Source organism: Rhipicephalus microplus, unplaced genomic scaffold (genome assembly GCF_043290135.1).
Source record: "Rhipicephalus microplus isolate Deutch F79 unplaced genomic scaffold, USDA_Rmic scaffold_15, whole genome shotgun sequence".
Classification (NCBI taxonomy): domain Eukaryota; kingdom Metazoa; phylum Arthropoda; class Arachnida; order Ixodida; family Ixodidae; genus Rhipicephalus; species Rhipicephalus microplus.
The window spans coordinates 9,087,461-9,110,000 of NW_027464588.1; the positions used below are offsets into that span (position 1 = coordinate 9,087,461).

Sequence of the window (22,540 nt, forward strand, 5' to 3'; positions counted from 1 at the left end):
CCGCTGCCGAAAGTGACAGCGCGAGCGGTGCTAGAGAGGCTACAGGAAGTGTTTTGTAGGTTCGGCTTTCCGAAAAGATTGATCACGGACAACGCGTCGTATTTCACCGCTCGGGTGTTTGGTGATACGTGCCGTTCCCTAGGAATAGATCACTGCACCACTTCGCCCTACCATCCCCAGTACAGTTTGACGGAGCGAACCTATCGTACGCTCAAACCGATGTTGGCGGCCTTTGCCGAAAGTCAAAAGGACTGGGCAGACCATTTGAGTGAACTCGCGTTTGCAATCCGAACCTTTGAGAGTCGCTCTACTGGTTTCTTTCCCGCCTTCCTTAATTTCGGAAGGATGTTGGCAAATTCGGTGACCAGTGTCATGCATTGCCAGCTCAGGGACGAGGAAAAACCGGCAGACTGTTCTGCTTACGCTTCAACACTTCGGGACAGGCTTTGTCGAGCTCTCAGTAGAGCGAGGCAGAATTTGGTGTGGGCCAGGGCTGAGCAAAAGGCCCAGTACAACCGAAAACGTCGCCACCTTTCATTTACGGTAGGTGACCTCGTCCTGAAGCACAAACCACGGTCTTAGCGACGCGAGCAAGGGTTTCTCGGCTTCTCTCGCTCCAAAGTGGCTTGGTTCATACCGAGTGGAGAAAGCTTGGACTCCACTCGCGTACTTGCTGAAAGACCCGCTTTCAAGAAAACTCGGCCGTTCCCACATCGCAGACCTGAAAGCCTTTGCGCCAGCGCCCAGTGGCTCTTCGCGCAAGCAACGGCGCACACCCGGTGCGGCGGACCGCATTCAAACACGCACGGTTATAATCTGAGGAAGTGGTCACCTGAGTGATTTTGCGCCGGACGGCGGGCTTATTTCCACAACCGAAGGCCCTGATTTTTACTGTCTAGTCTCAGTTAGCGAACTTCTTTACGGCCAGTGCATGCAAGGAAGTCTACTCCGCCCAGTTGCTGCTGCTGATTTTCATTTGACTGTTCTTGTTTACTTGATGTTTTTTTCCGTGTTTTTTTATTCTCCTCGCTGGAGGAGGGGATCGTGAATTGGTGCTTTAGCATGGGGAGTGGGACGAAGGGCACTCTGCGCCTTCCTTTGCGGGGCGCATTTGGACAGACCCGACTATCGGTGGTGTGTGTGGGTGTGTACGTGTGTGTGGCGACAACAACTTAAGAAGTCACCGACCCCTACACCACCTTGGACTCTGGAGGTGTTCGGAGACCTGCGGTCGTTAAGCAGCCCGGTTGCGCCCTGCTCCCGACCGTCGCTGATAAGCTCTGCTGGCCTTTCTTATCACGGCTCCTGCAAGAGGCCATCTGTCGCAGACGCTGTGCACGACTTGACCGACGCCACAGGATGCCTCGCAGCCAGTGCATTTGGCGACCATGATTCAAGCAAAAGGGCCGGCTGTCGCAGCGAGGTCCATCCGAACCTCGAACGAGGCGGCGTTTGTCGGACTCGCAGGGCTGTCGTCAACATCAACGAGATGAAGGTGAGCCCGTTCCTCGCATGAGGGCCTCAACCAGAACTCTCGCCTTGCGCTCTCGCATTCACGCAGTCACCCAAGTCAAACTTTACGTGATGCTTCCCCTCCGAGCCGTGGACGCGCTCTTGCGTGAGCATCATGAACTCCCGTTACCCCTCTTTCGTGGCGCCATTGTATTTCTCAAGTGTATTCTTGTGTTCTTTTTTTTTTTCTTCAGCAGCGGTTGCAGAGCGAGGCTGAGGCTAGCTGTTGCCCATTGCACGACGTCTTTGCATGCATGGGCGATGACTGGCTGCCTTTGCGGACTGGTATATGGTGTGAATTAAGGAGAGGAGGATGTGGGGATCTGAGACGCGCCTGCGACCATTTCGTGGGCATTCCGCCACATGGCCTTTTTGCTTTTCTGCTCTGGTAACGGCGCGTGGCGATAGATGGCACCACGTGCGGGCGCGGCACGTGTTACGTGCGCGTTGAAGAAGCTGTCTCTCCTCCGTGGTCGGCACCGGATAAGCACGTGTTTCCTTCGTCCGCGTTCCCTTTGGGAATCGCCGTACTGTAGCCTGCCTGGGGTGGCCTTTGGCACCTCGGCAGGTGTGTTTACTTAGTACTAGCTTCGGTACCGTACGCTAAGCCCACAGTGGTGCCTAGTGCTTGAAGTGGTCGTACCACACCGAGCCGCACTTGCTACAGGCCCACGTGTATGAGGTTTGCCCTAACACTCGCGACCAGGCCTAGTGGCCATCGTGAGAGTGCGCAGCCTAGCCGCGAGGGACCTTTTCCCGACCGGCGTGTGAATGCTCGCCAATGCCAGCTGCGATGTGCTCGCGGTTTCCCCTTATAGTGAACGTCCACGCGTGGGTGCCTTTGCTCTCCGCGTCCCGGGAGCGGACGTTGTACTGTTGCTCGGGGTGCCGCCAAGGGCAATAAAGTGTCAGTGTATTTCTGTACCCTGTCTGTTTGCCGCGGTGTGCTACACGCGAGTTGGTGACGGAGTCGCAGCCCTGTGGCTCGCTAAGCGTGAACCCGCTGTGATCATCCGCTACGGTGAGTAGCGGGGTCACCATAAGTTTCTAAGGATAAAGCAGACAGAATTATATTGGACTAGCTGAAGAGCAGAGGTTAGTACAACTGTGGACTGGTCCCAAATGAATGCAGCATATTTGTGTTTACTTTCTACCAAAGTTTTGTAAAAAAGTTTTAAAGGGACAGGGGTTAGCATTACTAATGGTTTCGTTAATGTTAACAGACTAGGTAAGAGTACTAGTTACACCCAGGTAGTGATGGGATGGTATGAGCTCGAGAGCGGAGTTGTCAAGCAGATAAGCAGTGGAGAAAGGTGTTCGGGAAATGTTTAAGACTTTCCATTCAGTAGTGTTTAGGGTGTGGCTGTACTAATAGAGTAGCAGTCAAAAGCACTGCATCATGTAGCATACTTCTGGAGGTGAAAAGGACACGTGCGATAGACGGGGTGGATCTTGAAATCGAGTGAACTCGGTATGCTCCGTTTCTGATTCCATGTGCAGGGGACCACATGCGTGAAACCTCAGAAGCTCCGACGGCTGGTATAGAGGCGAAAATGCACACGCCGATGAGGTGAGTTTTCAAAACCATTTTTTACAGTTCGACGGAATACTTTAGTCTTTACAGTGATGTAGAATACAATATACTTGGTTCTGTGCTGAGAGTGATGAAAACTGGCATAGTATGCTGCTGAATGCTTTAATCAGTAGTTCTGAACTCCGAAGTAGTAAACTGCATTAGACCTCTTAGAGGTGTCTGTAATATAATTTGTGTTCGCATGGTTAGTGTGTGTGTACAAGCACTAACCAGTCATGTAAAATCAATGTATCAATGTAAAAAGTCTGTTAGGAGATGACTGTGAGCTGTGTCATTTGATTAAGCTATTCATGTGTGAACTTTTTCTTTGTAAGAATAAAAAATGAAATTATTGTGAGTCATTTCACTTTGCGAAGCTGGCTTGTCATGCAGCAAGGTGGTTACATGGTGGAGGCCAGACTGGTATGAAAGGCTAGGTTGCGAACGTGTCCATTAAAGTTAAAACCACTGTGACAAATCTACCATGACACATCAACGATGAATTTGCCGTGGTTATGAATACACTCAAACCTCGATATAATGAACCCGGATATAATGAAATATCGGTTATAACGAAGCAAATGAAAAATTGTCTTGCAATAAAGTGTTTACAATATATACCTTTATAACGAATTTTCGAATATAGTGAGCTTTTTTATGCAAGATTATAACTTCATTATAATGCTGTTTGAATGTAGGCTTCATTGCAATGCGTAACATATGAAAGCCAGCTTACAAAAATAAAGGCTATGCCCATCCTTTTAAAGCGGCCTTCGCCTGTAAACACAAACGCTTACTGAGAAGAAATGGCTTCCGGACAATATTGCCACGTTCCATTTCCCAAGTTTTGTTATCGTTCCAAAACACTACACAATTCTCAGCGCAAACCGCGCCTGCAGTTTTCCGAAAGCTTCCGGACTGTAGTAGACCATTTCGATAAGATCACGCCCACTCTGCGAACTGTACAGATTATTCTGGAACCTACGCCACCGCCAGCGATAACGCTAGAACATTCGACGGCAAGAGTATAAATGCCGACGCGCTTCGCCGCTTGTCAGTAGTTGATCGACGGCCGACGTTCTGTTCGCCGCTATCAGTCCAAGACTGCTACTGTAAATGGGCTTTCCGTTTACCGGGCACAGGTTCGCCCAAACCAACAGTTAAATTCCAACAGTCTCCTGTCTTCGGCCACGTCACGATCCCGTGACAATATAACCCCTTCAGCAATGGTGTGTGCAGCTGTACACGTCAACTACGCGAGCACATCGCGCACCGCGTGTTTCCCCACAGGGGCACCTGCGCAGGTATGCGTTTGGTGTGTAGCGACGCCACGGACCCGAGCTAACGGGGGAGTTTTGACTCCCTCCCACGCCTAGCCGTGCGTGGCTTTGCCGTGTCCGGGGAAAAGGGGATCCTGGGGGTTGAGCTGACGCTGGGTGATTGGACCTTTAAGGCCCCTCGGCAGAGGCAACACACCTCTTTGACCCCGGCTTCACGTAGACGGCACCCCTGGGCTGACCCACCCAGGGGAAATCGGTAGTCGCCTTTTCTTGTCTCTGTCTCTCTCTCTCCCCTGATCTTCGTCTTTTTATCTCTTTCAATCTTTCCTGTCATCTCCTCACTCCTGTTTTCTTCCATCTTCCAGGCGGCAAGGGTTAACCTTGGGTAGTTATATTCGTTTATAGCGGCAATGCATGGATGGTGTCTCCAAGTGTTTACTATTCAACCTTGTAGCGTCCCCTTGTTGGGCTCGATAGTGGGTGGCCACCATTGCCGCCGAACTTTAAACAATCTGTATGGCTAACTTTTTCCCCCCTCTTCCTGATCGCCGCCCGAAAAGGTGGCGCACCGAAGACCCGTTCCTCCTTTCAAAACCAAAGCAGTCTTTCCCCAAGTTTCATGTCATACATAGCCAGAAAGAAAACAAAACAGTCCGAACAATCTCGCCCTTTCTTGTCTCAAAAACACTCACAGAAGCGATCGAGCCAGGATATCGTGTAATCAAGTTGGGAAGCGGCGACCTCCTTTTGGAGGTTCGCGACAAGCTGCAATATGACAATTTACCTAAACTTGTAGCATTTGGGAATGTCCCAGTTTCCGTAGGCCCCCACAGGTCCTTGAACACAGTCTGTGGTGTCATCTCTGATGACGACCTTCTTGGATTATCAGAGAGTGAATTATTGGAAGGCTGGCAAGACCAGAATGTAGTGAAGGTTCAAAGAATAGTAATACGATGAGACAAAAAAAGAAACACCAACGAAACATATAATTATCACCTTTGGTACTAGCGATTTACCCGATTCAATCGAAACTGGCTACTGCAAGCTTCGAGTATACCAAACACCTACGAGGATACCAAATCCTCGTAGGTGTTTCAAATGTCAGTGCTTTGGACACGGTTCACAAAGCTGCAGAGGGCGCGTGACTTGCGCTAACTGTAGCTCCAACGAACGCCCATCGGACAATTGTACTGCTGCAGCCCGCTGTGCGAATTGTGAAGGAGACCATTCCGCCTACTCACGAACCTGCCCATCCTGGAAAAAGGAAAAACAAATTCTTCAACTCAAAATTAAATTCAATCTGTCTTTTCAAGAGGCGCACCAGCGCTCCTCCCTCCATAAGAAGCACTCTCCTTCTTTTGCAGATGTGACGCGACAGGGCGCCGTGCAACATCTTTCCGCGTCTGCGAATTTCACACGAAGTGCGACTACAATCCCGGCATCTGCGCCCAAGGCTGGAGTAGCCTGTGCTGCTCCGCCTCCTGCCAAATAGGTTCAGCAGACTTCAGAGTCTGCCGGACCCCGGACCACTGCACCTGCAGTTGCGTCCGAAACTTCTGTGAATGTGCCTGCTCATCAGGCACCATCCGCCACCTCGCAGGAGGTGATGGATACAAGTCCCATTTCTCCGGCGCCTCATACGCCGAAGGATAGGCGCAACTCTTTGGAGCGTGCCCAGAAAGAAAAACGTCGAATTACGGGGCCCCAAAAGGCCCTGTAACCTGAAGTGACACTTCTTGTACACACAGCACCACACATCTTTAAAATGACACATATAATACAGTGGATTGTGAGAGGCCTACTGAGGAACATCGACGATATCCAAGAACTTCTACACAAACGTACACCAAAAGTGCCGTGTGTGCAAGGAACACACTTAAAATCAAGACACACTAACTTTGTTCGAAATTACGTTATCCTTCGAAAAAAAAAACGAAATGATACTGTCGCCTCGTCCGGTGGTGTTGCCATAATTGTTAATCAAGGAACAGCCTGTACGCGTTTACTCCTTCAGACATCCCTGGAAGCAGTAGCTGTCCGAGCTGTCATCTTCAACAAATTCGTAACATTTTGCAGTATATACATACCGCCACACCATCAACTGACTAAACACGAGTTTTAGTCGCTGATAGCAGAACTTCCAGAACCGTATCTCGTCCTAGGGGACTTTAATGCTCACAGTAGCTTGTAGGGTGACTCTCGCTGCGATGCGCGAGGTCGCCTCATTGAACAGTTTCTTTTTTTCTTCCGGTGCGTGCCTTCTGAATCGGAAAGAGCCAACATATTACAACATCGCGAACAATACGTACTCAGCCATAGACCTCAGCATAACATCTCCATCACTCTTGCCTCTACTTAAATGGAAGGTCATTAATAATCCATACGGCAGCGACCATTTTCCTATCGTTATCAGCACATCAATAACAAATATATGTCCTGCACACGTTCCCAAATGACTCGCCAACAAAGCCGATTGGGAACAATATCAAAAAATGACTCTCCTAACTTAGACTGACATGGAGGGGTTAAGTGTAGAAGCTGCTGTGAGCTTCCTGACAGCATTTTTGATCGATGCTGCAACGAAATGTATACCTCAAACATGTGGACAGTCAGGCAAACGACGAGTCCCAGGGTGGAATAATGAGTGTCGTAATGCGCGAAAGGAGCAGAACAGGGCATGCAGGTTGCTTCGGAATTCACTGACAGCCGAAAATCTTGACAGCTTCAAGAAACTAAAGTCTCAAGGCAGGAGAACGCGTGGGCAGGCCAGAAGAGAAAGCTGGCACCAGTTTTTATCAGGGATAAATTCATATACAGAAGAGGCTAAAGTCTGGAACATGCTTGGTAGGGTAGCAGGAAGACAAGTACACTCACTCCCACTCGTAAACACACAGGGTGACAGCCTGGAAGATCAGGCGAACTTCCTCGGTGCCCACTACGAGCAGGTGTCTAGCTCATCGCACTATACTCAAGCTTTTCAAAGATATAAAGCAAGGATAGAAAAGCAGAAACTAGAACACAAGTGTACAAACTACGAGGCATACAACCAGCCTTTCAACTTAACTGAGCTACAAGCGTCGCTAAACTCCTGCACTAATTCTGCCCCAGGCTACGATCGTGTAGTGTATGAATTGTTGAAAAACCTGCCGCTCGAAACGCGAAAAACATTACTCTCCCTATACAATGCTATCTGGTTTTCTGGCGTCATCCCTGCTTCCTGGAAAGAGGCTATAATTATTTCAATTTTAAAAGACGGCAAGGACCGCTCCTCAGTTTCAAGTTATAGGCCCATTGCACTTACAAGCTGCCTTTGTAAACTTTTTGAAAAGATCATAAACCGCCGACTTTTACATCTCCTTGAAACACAGTCTGCTCGACCGGTTCCAGTGTGGATTTCGAGAGGGTAGATGCACCACCGACCATGTGGTGCGTATCGAGGCATAGATCCGAGACGCTTTCGCCCACAAACAATACTTCCTCTCTGTGTTCCTCGATATCGAGAAGGCTTACGAAACAACATGGCGTTTTGGCATATTAAGAGACTTGTCTCACCTGGGTGTGCGCGGTAGAATGTTTTCCATAATCCAGAGTTACTTGTCCAATCGAACATTCAGTGTCCGTGTAGGCAGTGTTCTCTCTCAAACATTTGTCCAGGAGACGGGAGTACCGCAAGGTGGTGTACTTAGTTGTACACTTTTTATTATCAAAATGAATTCCTTGCACCTGTCCATCCCCCACTACATGTTCTATGTACATATGTCGACGATGTTCAGCTTGGCTTCAAGACATGCAACTTGGCAATATGTGAGCGGGAAGTTCAGCTGAGTTTGAACAAGGTCTCTAAATGGGCAGATGAAAACGGATTTCGACTTGACCCACAAAAAAGCACGTGTGTCTTGTTCTCCCGAAAGAGAGGCATGCACTCGGAACCTGACATTCGACTGAACGGGCAACGTCTGTCTGTCACAGCCGAGCATAAATTCTTAGGCTTAATTTTGGACAAATTTACCTTCGTACCACACATGAAGTATTTAAAAACAAAATGTTTAAAAGCCATGAATGTTATAAAAGTGTTGTCACGTACTACTTGGGGTAGTGATAGGCAATGTCTCATGAACATGTATAGAAGCCTCATTCGCACCCGCTTAGATTATGGGACCATTGTTTATCAGTCTGCGACTCAAAGTGCTTTGAAGATGCTGGATCCCGTGCACCATTTGGGCATCTGCCTTTCTACAAGTGCTTTTCGCACCAGCCCCATAGAAAGCCTTTACGTTGAGTCAAATGAGTGTTCGCTTCATCTGCAGAGAACTTGCATGTCCTTTGTATATTTCCTTAAGGTGAAAGCAGACAAGAAGCACCCCTCATACTCTACTATTAATGATTTGTCGAGCTTCATTCTATTTCAAAACAGGCCTTCAATGAGGCAGCCCTTCTCAGTTCGCCTGAAGGGTCTAGCTGAAGAAACTGGAGTGTCACTTGAACACAGTTTAATGGCTCCTGTAGCATACCCGCCACTGTGGCAGTGGAAGACTGTAGACTGCGATGTGTCTTTCCTAGAAATTACTAAACATGCGCCTATTGCTCATATCCGAACATACTTCCTGGAACTTCAACACAAATACACACGTCCTGAGTTCTTTACAGATGCTTCTAAGTCTAGCTCCTCTGTGTCCTACGCTGCTGTCGGGCCATCCTTTTCGGTTGCTGGCCCTCTACATCCAGGCACAAGTATCTTCACAGCGCAAGCTTACGCAATATTTGCGGCTGCTAAACACATCAAACAACTACAAATACAAAAAGCAGTAATTTATACGGACTCCCTCAGTGTGCTAACAGCTCTGCACAATCTTAAAAAACAAAAAAAACCCTGTCCTCATCTCGCTTTACTCCACTTTATGCGCACTCTACACACTCAAACAACACACTCAAACAACATGGATCTCACGGTGCCAGGGCACCGTGAGATCCAAGGCAACATGATGGCGGATCAGCTTGCTGCATCCGTCCACGAAAGCGCTGCCGCTACACCCATATCAATCCCAGCCCTTGATCTTAAGCCGTTTCTCAAACGAAAGCTCAGGAATTACTGGCAAAGCAAGTGGGATCGATACACACAAAACAAACTGCATGTTATTAAGGCACGCCTTGGCCATTGGCCGCCAGTATCAAAATCGCCTCGCACAGAGGTAACACTAACGAGGCTCAGGATAGGACACACATACACGACACACACACATCTTTTGTTCGGTGGCGATCCATCATTGTGTGACAGATGTGGTGAAGCACTAACAGTTCTTCACGTTTTAATCCAGTGCAAACAACTAGACACTCTAAGAAAACACTTTTCATTACCCTACCGACAACATATACCTTTACTTCCTGCAATGTTCGTCGGTAGGGAACCACTGTTCGCTCATAAATCGCTGCTAGCTTTTTTTAAGAGATGTTCACTTTTATCATGTCATATACCCAGGCAATGCGTAGCGCGACCTCTTAAGAGAGGTTTTAGCTGCAATGGCTACACAACAAAGCACTTGCCTCGCAGCCCTTGGACACAAGGTTGCTGATGAGGCACTTCGGCTAGTGCCAAATATTTTTACACATTTTTATTATCAAAACCTTTGTCACCCTTTTTTACTATGCATATCACGCCACTGTCACGATTTTAATACTTATGTTTTTACCCGCATTATCGCGAGGAATTTTAAGGCCCCTATACAGCCACGCAACATATCATTGTCCACATCTCTACTCATCGAAATGGCACTTTGGCCATGAATTGGCCCTTGCGCCATAAAGCGCCACACATCGATCAATCAATCAAACCGCGTGTTTCTTCAAACTGCTTAAAACTTAGTGTGTGCATTTGCACAGGCTTTGTTATGGACAGCTAGTTAAATGTCGTTCTTCTGCGTGTTGTTGAACAGGATCACTGTGCCGACGTTTCCATGTCTAGTGATTGTTTGACATGCCTCATTCCGGGACCAATGTACACAGCTGCAAAGCAAACTGAGCGTTCGTATATTTTGAGCCTAAAGTTTAGTTCTTCTTGTGCAGCAATAAAACATAGCTAATTGTTTTTAATTAGATATACAATGATATGCCAACAATGACTAATTACAGAAATGCACACATAACTGCAGGTTACCTCGTTTTCTCTACTAAAATGCGATATAGTGCATTGAAGTTGAGTGTGTCTAGTTGAGACACATTTTCAGTCTATCATAATTGTCGTCTGAAGGGGATCAAGTCGCATGGAAATGGGACGGCACTAGAGTGTTTTTGTTTTATTGTTTGATGTTTTCTTGGGGCACTGTTTGACAAAACAACACTTGGAAAACCAATGACGCGATTGCTCTGCAGGCGGGCGAGCCATGGCGGTGGAAGACTCAAGGCATTTGTATAGTTATGCTGTATTCACATTTTGTAAGCGTGGGTGTGCATTCTAGTCGATGGTAGTTGCCAGGGGTTCCTTGTCTGCTTCAAAATGTTTTAATTAGTTTTTCCTTCTGAGCACAAACTTGCTCTCAATGCATATAAGGCTTTACTGTAAAGCAAAATGTGCCCATTAGTGGTGGCAGTGGCTTGATTTCCAACATATGGCTGCGCCAGTGCTTCGAAGTACCTTTCTTGGAAGCCTATATAAAAGCCTTTCACTTCACTTTTTTCACTGAATCTGTGGCAAAATCCTTTCTTCAATGAGCTACACAGTGTGCATTGATGAGTACGTAAGTTTATGGATTTATGCGCATTGTGCCTTGAAAGCGCTGCCGCTACACCCATATCAATCCCAGCCCTTGATCTTAAGCCGTTTCTCAAACGAAAGCTCAGGAACTACTGGCAAAGCAAGTGGGATCGATACACACAAAACAAACTGCATGTTATTAAGGCTTACGAAACATAAGTTTCGTAAGCCTTAATAAGCCTCTACTCAAGTAAGCCTCTACTCAAGTTGATAGAATTATCTGGTCTTCAAATGTGTGATTATTTTGCTCATTTGTGTGGTACAGGTCAACGCTATATCAAGCGTAGAGCCAAAGACTCTTCAGGCAGTCATACACACAATGCTTCATCCTCTGTCAGATCCAAAACCCCTGCGGCATTGCAGTAATTGCCAACAAGCCCAGCACGTAGCATAGTCATGCCATCATGTCATTACTTGCCATGGCAGCTTTTAACGCTAAGCATGAATGCATGGGTCCGATTTCGGGCCACGGAATCTGCACTGCAGTCGAAGTTAAATGCGAAAACAGCCATGTGTTTAAATTTAGGTGTGTATTGAAGGACCAAGAATAGCGAACAGTGATCCGAGATGTCCTGCTATGCCATGCTTCGGAATAGTTTTTTTTTCAAATGGCACCACAGGTTACCACGTGCTTGTGATGGCACAGTAATGCTAGTGACCACTCTCAAGTGATCCTTATTCGCGTGAGCTAGGATTGGGCTGCACGTTTGGTTAGGTGAACTTCAGCTGTTCAAGCTGGGGATTTCTCCTTGACGTAGCAACTGTGTAGATGCACAGCTCAGTTTTAGTGTGCATTAGCTGTGCCTGGGTGTCATACAGTAAAACATTGGCGATACGAATGTTGCGGTGTCACCAAAAATATTCGAATCATGTGAACTTTGTATCGCCAGACAATCAAGAATATGAGCATCAAAAAAAAAAATCTGGCATACATTTCTATTACTGCGTCTTGGGGCCACAATGCCGCGAACTGCTTTGAATACTTTCCAGTGAAGTTTTTAGGCAGGGAAATGCATGGTACCCTGCATGTAAAAGACACCTCGTGTAAAAGACAAGAATTGCTGTCCATTGCACGTCCCTCATAAAGGGGCTGAACAGTATTTTCTTACCGCGGTGGTGTTGATGTTTTTTTGGAAGATTTAGGGCAATGCGAGCACCATGGGAGAGTTTTCAGGTCTGCATGTCCCCAATAGTCGTGCATGTTGACGTTCCGAGGCCTAGCTCTTTCGCAGAGACCGTCTTCTTCATCTTTCAGGCCTCGTCCACCATTCATAGCATGTCTCGATGCTCGAGGACACGGCCCCCATTGTTATCCGCACGTGGCTGCCACATCGACAGCACAGCATTCCTTGATGTGTAAAAAAAAAAAGAGTGCGACGTCAATGTTATCTGTAATCTACACATGAAGGCATACGAAAGTGCATTAAGGCTTTCAAAATTGGTGCATGCAATCTTGGAGGCTACGACATGTCACTGAAGGCATAGTTTACTGAAATGGACGAGAGAGGACTCTGGCACTGCGATTGTTCAACCCCCATGGTAATGATGGATACTACACGAATTTCCTAGGCTTTTTGCTTGCGGGCTTCGAACCCACTTGTGGATTTTATCGGGGTTTTGGTTTTGTTTTGAATGAAAAAAAAAAATGAAGGGACCCTTGTGGGCTTCTTGAACAGATTTGAATTGGTGAGCCTGAAAAGTCGGAAAGGTGTAGCGCAACAGCTTGACCTTTGCTAAATTTTTTGCGGCAAAGTGGATTGAGGCCACATGAAGCCAAATTGTGCTGAGATAAATTAGATTAGACAAATTTATGGACTACCCATCATTTAAACTCTGGCTAAAGCGCCGTGTGTTACATCTCCCATGCACGCTAGCACCAGAGTCACCTTTAGTATAATAGGACACTCCGTGACTGAAGGTATATTCTGACGAACTGGCGGTGTGGCACTCTAGCCCGCACTTGGGTTTCCGCACCCGTGCATTCTTGTTGCGCATTCTGTGACAGCAGGAGCAGCTCCATGTCATACGTATTTCGTAGCGGAGGTTCATATCAAACGCCCCAGGGCGACAATCGGTACACAACCATCCTAGAATACATTGTGGGCTAGTAAACCTCTGCCGGACCAAAAAACAATTCCCATCACCCCAAAATTTGTACAAGCACTGTTCCTACCACCACAGTTTTACGGTACAATGGGTTTTCTGTGGGAGGCCTCAGAATTTAGTTTTGCTTCTTAATGATATGAACTTACTCACCCTTCACCTCTTTGCTTGTCACTGCTACTGTGAACCTTCAGGTCAAAGACCAGCCTGCCTCCAACCGACCGTAAAGGCAGTGACACGAGCCTTTCAAGTGGCTGCTCCTACAGCCCGTTGCCCCCATCTGTAGTGCCAGACTTCAAGACTCCTGACTTTGAGCAGTTCCGCAGCCCTTTCAAGGACTGCACCATACACAGGAATCCCAGCAAAGGTCTTGCCATGCGATACGGTATGTACATGCTGCATACTTCGATGTCAATGCCTAAGAAGCACAAAAACTGCCAAAAGTTACTCAGAAAAATGTGGTTGCAAAAATTTAAGCATATTTCTGATGACCATGGAAGCTCTGAGTGGTCTGGTGAGGGACAATCTTGGGGTGACAAAAAATTCAAGTTCGAGTGCTACATATCGAGTTTTAGACAGTGTTAAATTAACGGAAAAATCAAGGTAGCAATAGCCTTCTGTAACTTGAGTGTGCTTTAAGGGAGGATGGGGGATAAAATTTAGAAATTTTCTGAACAAAAAATCGCTTTTAGATTTGAGTTGCTTTGGATTGGTGGTGCATTAACGATGCTGAGGATGCTTGGTTGTTTGTGCGGCAGAAGACAATAAAAAAATAATTTTTTCTCGAGATGTTGGCGTGGAGGTCTCTTACAAAGTCACGGCTACAAAGTGGGAAAGATGCCAATTGTGAAAGGAACATGAAAGAGCAAACTGTTTTTTCACGCATTAGTAAAGCACAGTTTTGCTGTCCTGAAAACACTACGCTTGCCGCGACATGAGGCCTGTTATGCGAGAAAGTGTGCGAAAAGAAAATGCGGGTGAAGACGCCACAGTGTGAAATTTTAAAAATGGCACTACAAGCTTAATTTTCACTGCTAATAATAATAATGAACTTATGACAGTCAAACTTAAGGCAACACAGTTCTTAGAGTGTAGTTTGTCAATCTAAATGAAGTCATCAAATTTACTCATGTCAAGATTTTTGCATCAACGAGTAGCTATCGACCCCCTAGTAGCGATTTGCGACCGAAAACGCATCTGAGTGATGAATGAGTGTCTCTAATAATAATATATTCACTATCGTAAGTGGTTCAAAATAGGTGGAAAACCTGCCAAATTGTAGTGCTGGCAGCGCTACCTCGCAGCCACGTCGAGGCCGCTGCACAGCCAAGGAGGATTAAAAAAAATGCTGGAGTGGAAATGATTGCGCAGAAGTGAAGCCGTTCCTCTGGCAAGATGGCGATTAAAAACGAAGCGTTTCCCTCGAACGCCCAACGAGTTTAATGTGGAAACTTTTCTGGGTCACATAAAGCTCCAAGTGCGTCTTACAGTTACTAGTTTTCCTTAGTGAGCCTCTAATTGGAGGCAAAGTTCTTTAAAGATTCAGTCATCCATACTCGTTTCTGTGTGTAATTTCGTCGGGAACAACCATCTTTTAATATAGAACTGACGTAGCATATACATAACATATCAAAACCACTTGATCTTTAAGTAAGCACTATGAGAAAAAAAGCATGTTTCCGCCATCTTGGCAGAGGCAAAAACTGGCTTCACTTCTGCCGGCAAGGCGTTGCGGGAGCTTCCACTCCAGCAATTTTTTCTTTAATCCTCCTTGTGCACAGCTGATGCCGCTTTCACAAAAAATGAGGACGTCACACTGGCGTTTCGTCTGCTAGGAGCGCACGTACAGTCGGTCCAGCAGTGTCACTGAATGCTTAGACATGCCTGTGTCGCCAACATCGTCATCCTCGCCGTCCTCGCGGTCAACATCGCAAGTGATGATGACAGCGACCTGAAATTGGGTATCGCCGTGATTTGCGACGATCCTTGCTTGACAAGCTCCGCGTTAAATGCTATGTATTTATCAGTCTCGGCCGTTCTGTCGGAGCTCAGGAACACCAACTACACACCTCATGTCGCGGATGTTTGGCGAGTGAATGGCTGCTTTCAGCTACAGCAGGGCACACGGTAAAAATAGCCTCGGTTGGAGAAAAAGCCTCATACTGCCAGTCAAACCCAACTGGTTCATCAACACAGGATTTACCCTGTAGCAACTAGCCACAAAGTGAAGGGAGCAAACGCGGCTGTTCTTCACAGGCGTCTAGCCCCTCTGTCCAACGGCGCATATGAAGTCAACACACTGGCTGCATTGGGGTTCGTGTCTTGGAAAGGCATGGAACACCACGCACTTTTCGCTTTTTCCGCGCCTCGACTCGGGTTCTCAATACGCAGTGGTTTGCTGACATTCTGGCACGTATTGTCGCTCTGAATGATCGTACTCACACGCAGTGGAGCACAACGCAAATCAGTCAATGTGACACGATGAATCGCACGCATGCTTCAACACAGCAAAGATAGTGACTAGTGAGAATATGGCTGGGAGTCTGCTCCAAACACACTGGGAGATCATCGACGTCATTATTACTAGCGTATTGTCACTCAGGGTGGTATTTGTGGAACGTATCACACCGAACACGTAGCAGTAGTGTCTATGTCGCAGGGCAGTCTATTTTTCGTTTTTCTCCTTAGCTTTTCTACGCTGTTTGACCTCGAAGCAAAATAACTTTTATGTGGCGGACGCCATTCAAATTTGGCCAAGAAGACCTGTGCATACCAAGTGATCGAATGATGGGCACATCTGAATCTTGAAATTTGATGTCAGTGCTGCTTTAAGTGAATGTGTCTGTGGGGGAAAACTTGTTTCCAGTGATTTTAATTTATGGGACACTTTCTGTTCGGGTTGAACCAGAGGACAATCAAATTAAAAGGACAGAAATTTAGCCTCGCTAACGGAAGAGTCACTTGCTCATTGGTAACGAGGCTCGAGTGGTTGGGAACGTATCAAGTGATTACCCACCGCTGCTTTAATGCCAATTCTGAGTAGCTCGTGGTGTTTTTGTGTGCTGCTTGGCCGATATATTACTCCATAGAGTTCATTGCAATTAGCGGGGAATCTCTTTTGTGACCAACACTTCTAGTGAGCAACATTCACACCTCGAAAACTGCGAAAAATTGAAGATGATTGGATGTGATTGTCACAGAGTAGCAGCCCTGAGTACGCAGCAGGTCACTTCGATTTTCTATTTTTTTGATAATCGACAAACAATGTTGTAAAATCATCGAACTCTTGCTTCTCAGTTCAAAGTACGTTAAGAAAACTATGATTTCCTAATTGTTTTGCCAATAGCTGCATACATACAAGGTTCGATTCTATACAAACTTTACAGGATCAAGGTAGGGTACTTTTCTGATCACAAAGTACTTTCAAACACATTAAAAAACTTAGATGTCTGACATCCAGTAACAAGGAACAAAAATCTTCACTCTTTGGCTTACACCTTTACAAAAATGTCATAAGAGGCGTGTGACTCTCCTTAGCCTGTACTACAAATCGCTTGAAATGGACATAGTTAAAAAAAGTTGGATATTTTTATTATTTTTCAAATGACAGTTCTCCTAAGCTGATATACCTGATCAATCACTATAACAGCTGTTTTTTTTTTCTAATAATGCTAGGTTGTTAAAATTCAGAGGTAATCTATCTCTGCAATTTTCATGAATGTTTGTAAAGCAGTTCAATAATTGACTTCAGCTCTGCAGAGCCCGTTAATTATGTACTCAAACCTTATTACAACAAAGTGTCATGCTACAGAAAAAGTAAGTTTGTGATATATGAAAATTCGTTATGAAGGTGCATTCTTTACACTCTTTATATTGCAAGTTTACTCTTAATTATTTTCATCATAACTGATACTTCATAATGCCAGTGTTCGAGTTTTGAGTGTAGTTGACCTCTATCGACTTTCCATTGGTGACAGAGCCATATTGCTAAGCCTTTAAAGCAGTCTTTATTCAAGGCTATCGATAACTGGCTATGAAACGAGACTTTTTTGTGGTCTTCATTCCTCCATTCAGATGACAGCTCTTCAGAGCTCGATTCTCCGGTAAGCGCTACGATCGACGTCAAGAAAACGGTGGCCTTCCCGATCCCCGACACGCCAGCACATTACAGTGAGTACTCCTTAATAAGGACCTCGTAGTGTCAGTTTTTCATGTGCTGTTCTTTCTGGCTGTTGCAAATCAAGGCGTGAGCACGGCCAGGCGATTAAGTTTATTTTTGGGACGCGAAGTTCTTGATAATAAAAAAAAAGCCACAAGAAATAAGGGCGAGGTGCAAGTGTTAGTCTCGATAATGCCAGTACTTGAGAGCGATAAAACTGTCCTGTGCGATCAAGACACTCTTCAAAACAGTACCGCTCTGATGTCTTCTGTGTAACTCCGCCAAAAAATAGTTTTGGACTGAAAACATAAAGTTGACTGACTCCTGGTTTGACTTGTGTGGTTTTACTCTGGCACAACTATACGAGCAATGAGCAGTGTATAATTTTTCATATTATGGCGTTTCACAGACAAAGCCATAACGGTTTAGGACATCTTACTGCTTTTATTCATGTCGCTATAGTTATCTCTCATGGAAATAAAAGTATAGGCATGCATCATGTGCAGGTCTGTTAGTTTTCTGCCATGACTGCGGATAATCTCAGTAATGTTCAGCACTATTGCAAAAGTGTAAAAACTGTGATTGGCTCCGAACCTTTCGAATGAGATTTTTAATTTGGGTACAAGAGTATTAACAAAGGAGAGAGCCACTGTGAAGGGAACTCGGATGACCTACACAGCATTTTCTTCAACCACATCATGTTCAACACCATAAAGTCAGTACCCCCCTCCCCCCTAATTGAGCTGTTTTCACGTCTGGTTTTTCCTCCACACCCTCAAACTCTTGCGATAGCCTACGAATTTTGAATAAATTTAATGCACATTATTTCGAATGACAAAAAATGCGGGTATAATGAGCACTATAGGTGGTGCTAGCAGGTGGCACGGTGGGGCTGGAGCTTTTCCAGTGGTGCAGCTGTTACCCAGTCTCGGTGTCTTGTGGCGAAAGCTATTGACCCGAGGGCATTATGACTAGACTGCTTCAGTAGTTTCATTCCTAGCAGGCAGTGTTGCTTCGCTTCAGCAGCAGTTAGCAACTTTGATTGTAAGAGCGCAGGTTAAGCGGTGTTGTGCACACACCTTTTCGACGGGCGTAGCAAGTGGCTAGTATACCCTTTTACATGCTGTACTCTGCCATTTATGTACTTCATGTTGAGATGACGCACCACAAAAACTTCTTTGTGCTCTGGTGCAGCCGTGTTCCTTTAAACGATTGCTTTGTGGAAATAAAACAATCGATTCAAAATAAGTTCACTGCCAAGTCTTAATTCTTATAACGTCATGATTTGTTGCGACTGCATTCATTGGTTCACCCTTGTGGTGAAACTTTTTTTTTATTGTCGGGTTTTCATTAGAGGTGTTGTTTATATGCAAGAAAAATATAGCAGTTACTTAACTAGGTTATACCATGTTCACTTGCAGCTGGCACACCTGAACTGAGTGGCAGCCCTGAGGTGTTCACACTTCCCGTCAATGTGAACATGAGGCGGAAGCGTGCAACAAGGAATGTGTCTCCTCTTGTTCTACCGGAATCATTGCCGGAACACCTTACGGAGTATGTCTAAAATCTTTTGCTTCGGTATCCAATGATTATATATATATATATATTATATATATATATATATATATATATATATATATATATATATATATATATATATATATATATATATAGGAAAGAAGTGTATACTTAAGGGCTCGTTTTTCAGTGTTTTACACAATTTTAATGACATATATAACAGACAATAATGCCAAGGAAAGTATAGGGAAAGATATTAGACCGAATTTTAATGTAAATGTGAAGAAAAGTGGGTGAAAAAAATATATATATATATATATAAGACGCTGGCAGCGCGTCTTACCTATACCCAGTAACAATGCCAGAATTACCCGCTCGTTTCCGGCGGCTCTCCGTCGCTCCTTTCTAGTTCCTCTCATTCTTCTGCTTCTTGTTGTCTGTTGCTACCTCGTTCGCCCGTTTTTCTCGGTTTTTTTTTTTTTGGAGGCTCTTCAAACTGTGAGGGAGGGTGACTCTCTGCTAGGGGAACTTGTAAAATTTCACTCAGATCCTCCGAAGAAGGCTGGTCCACCAGCCGAAACTGTTAGGATTAAATAAATATTTTATTGTTTTGTTTCCTATACTGCACTATTCTCGAAGTTTATAACTTTTATTACGATAGCCGGAAGAAACTCTGATCATCTATTTCATCTATTTTATACTCATGGCTACTGCAAGTGCTGCAAGGAAACAGTTAACATGGAAGTTCCCCGACCATCCCTCAACGACAGCCATCATCGGTGACTCTCAAGCAAAGTATCTCTACAACCATTTTGACCCCCGTAGAACAAACACACCCATCTTCGTGACTCAATCTGGACTGTTTATGCAGGAAGCACTCTCACTGCTGGACTTTATTCCGCGCGCAGTGACCACTCAGGTGTTACACGTGGGTACGAATGACATAGCCTCCTTCCAGTCACTGCAGTGTTTCAAAAATACAAGGACATGGTGAGCCGAATCGTGGAGCAGCGGCCGGAGATTAAAAAGATCTTCACCACATTGGTGCTACCGAGGGCCCCAGACCACAGGCGCGCGTGCCTCAACCGGCCCTTCGTACGGTTCAACAGAGAAGCGGGCCACTTCAACCACCTCCTTCGATTGCACTGTCGTCGAAGCGGGACTCTCTTCTACATCGATCACGCCTTGGAATGGCTTCCGCCTGGCCGGGTTCTGGCGGCAGATGGTATACACCCAAGTTTTGAGGGTGTTGCCCTCATCGCCAGCCACCTGAGATCGCTGCTTCTGCGAAATATGGTGAGGTCGCCGTCAACCTGGCTTGACCATGCACCATTAGGTCTGCCGGGCCCACCGAGAGAACATTGTCATTCCCGGATTGAGAACCCCAGCATCCGCGAAGCAAGCGGGATCCTGTGCTGACGATCATCACCACGAGCACCGAGGGGTGCTCCTCATAGATCAAGAAGCAAAAGCCCCTACAACACGACTCGGGGCCACCCAGAGGCTTCCGGTGACAGTGGTTCTCCCCCACGCAGGGACTGACTCAACAACCCGTCAAGTACGGCCCGCTCCAGCACATGTTGGTCTCGTGATTTCATGGCCTTAAGAAAGAATGTTGATAAGCGCGTGAGGTTTGAAATGCATGCTTCAAACCTTAAAACATATATTTCATCGGGATTCGCACCAAAGGGTCTCACTGTTCAACTGCAACCCGCAATGAATAACTTCAACAAAAATGAGCAGCGGCAGTGTAGCAATATCTTAAAAGATGCATCTATTAGGCTTACACAGGTCGTAATACAACACAGTACACATAAGGCCGTGGAACTTAGAGGAAGAAAAGGCGCGACTAAAACAGTCAAGCTTGACGCAGTCAGAAACAGAAGAGCTGGCCAAATACAAAGGAAAAAGAGATAGACAATTCAGGGCAAGAAGGACAAGAAATAGAGGCGAGACGGTGCGTGGCCAACTTTAAAATACTCCGCCAGCAATCCTCCCACAACGTATACAGATCAACCTGTTACCTCTCGTCAATCTTCACAAAAGAGCACCGATGTCACCAATGTGGTTAACCTTTCCAGCAAATCTTTGACACCTGCGCAAACAAAGCTGCTATCAAAAGGTCTAACCTTCTGCCCCTCCTCTGGCGAAATTGATGAGTTTAAACTTTACCAAGATTTGGACAACTTTGTCAGAACCATGCGTCTAAAAGAATATTTTCATGATCGAAGCAGCACGCAACAAAATCAATTTTCAGATAAATCTTGGACTCCAGGTGAACAACGAGACAAATATCTAGACATGTACATTTCAGCCGTCCAAGGTGATATAATCATGGAATATGAAAAGCACCGACCCATTCGCGCCCCGCCGCGGTGGTCTAGTGGCTAAGGCACTCGGCTGCTGACCCGCAGGTCGCGGGTTCAAATCCCGGCTGCGGCGGCTGCATTTCCGATGGAGGCGGAAATGTTGTAGGCCCGTGTGCTCAGATTTGGGCGCACGTTAAAGAACCCCAGGTGGTCGAAATTTCCGGAGCCCTCCACTACGGCGTCTCTCATAATCATATAGTGGTTTTGGGACGTTAAACCCCACATATCAATCAATCACCGACCCATTCGCAACAATCTGTCCAAAGAGGAGCGGGAGGCTTTGCGCAGTTTAAGTGACAGCCAGAGCATCGTTATTAAACCAGCTGATAAGGGTGGTGCTGTGGTTGTACTCGACAAGACTGACTACATCAAAGAAGGGCTTCGCCAATTGGCAGATGAAAATTTCTATAAACAACTCCCTTGTGATCCGACAGAGGAGTATGAAAGTACTATTAAGGCCTCACTAATATCATTACTTGAAAGTGGTAAGATAACCTACCCTATGCTTAAAATGATGTCACCTGGCAAATCGTCTTCCGGGCGTTTCTATTTACTACCCAAAATTCACAAGATTAACAATCCCGGCCGACCCATAGTTTCCAGCAATGGTACTGCTACTGAAAAAATCTCTAGTTTCATTGACTCTCTGATTAGGCACATCCCACAATCATTCCCATCATACATCAAAGATACCAGCCACTTCCTTTGAGAAGTCTCAAAACTTGTGGTACCTCTAGAGTGCTATTTGGTCACCATGGATGTCTCATCACTGTACGCAAACATTCCCCACACCGAAGGAATCGCCGCCACAGTCGACGCCTATGGAAAAAGTAAATCGACGAGTGAATTCGACGAAAGCGCTTTAGAGGTGTTCCTAAATCTTGTACTTAAACATAATAACTTTGAATTCGACCAAAAGCATTATCTGCAAGTAAACGGAACTGCCATGGGAACCAAAATGGCCCCAAATTACGCAAATATTTTCATGGCCTCTTTGGAGATTCCTTTCCTCGAAAATTCTCCATTCAAACCTATATTTTACCGACGCTTCCTCGATGATATACTTTTCGTGTGGGCCGATAGTGAACATAATCTTTCCAAATTAATTTCCGGTTTCAACTCCCTGCATCCTTCGATAACATTCACGCACACGTATTCGCAGAATAGTGTTCACTTTCTGGATGTCACTGTATCACTCAGTGGCACCACCATATCTACTTCTCTGTATAAAAAACCAACTGACCGCCAACAGTATCTGCATTTCCATAGCAGTCACCC

The 22,540-nt window shown here is 45.8% G+C and overlaps 1 protein-coding gene across 4 annotated transcripts in view; it reads left to right on the top strand.

The window, feature by feature from the left end:
- Positions 1 to 22,540, top strand: part of LOC142784679 (uncharacterized) — a 264,403-nt gene that overhangs the window by 208,168 nt on the left and 33,695 nt on the right. For all 4 annotated transcript variants that reach the window (XM_075883153.1, XM_075883151.1, XM_075883154.1 and 1 more), the window contains 4 exons: positions 3,013 to 3,082; positions 13,411 to 13,601; positions 17,291 to 17,386; positions 18,797 to 18,929. In XM_075883153.1, coding sequence (XP_075739268.1) covers positions 3,013 to 3,082; positions 13,411 to 13,601; positions 17,291 to 17,386; positions 18,797 to 18,929 — 490 coding nt within the window. The remainder of the gene's footprint in view (positions 1 to 3,012; positions 3,083 to 13,410; positions 13,602 to 17,290; positions 17,387 to 18,796; positions 18,930 to 22,540) is intronic.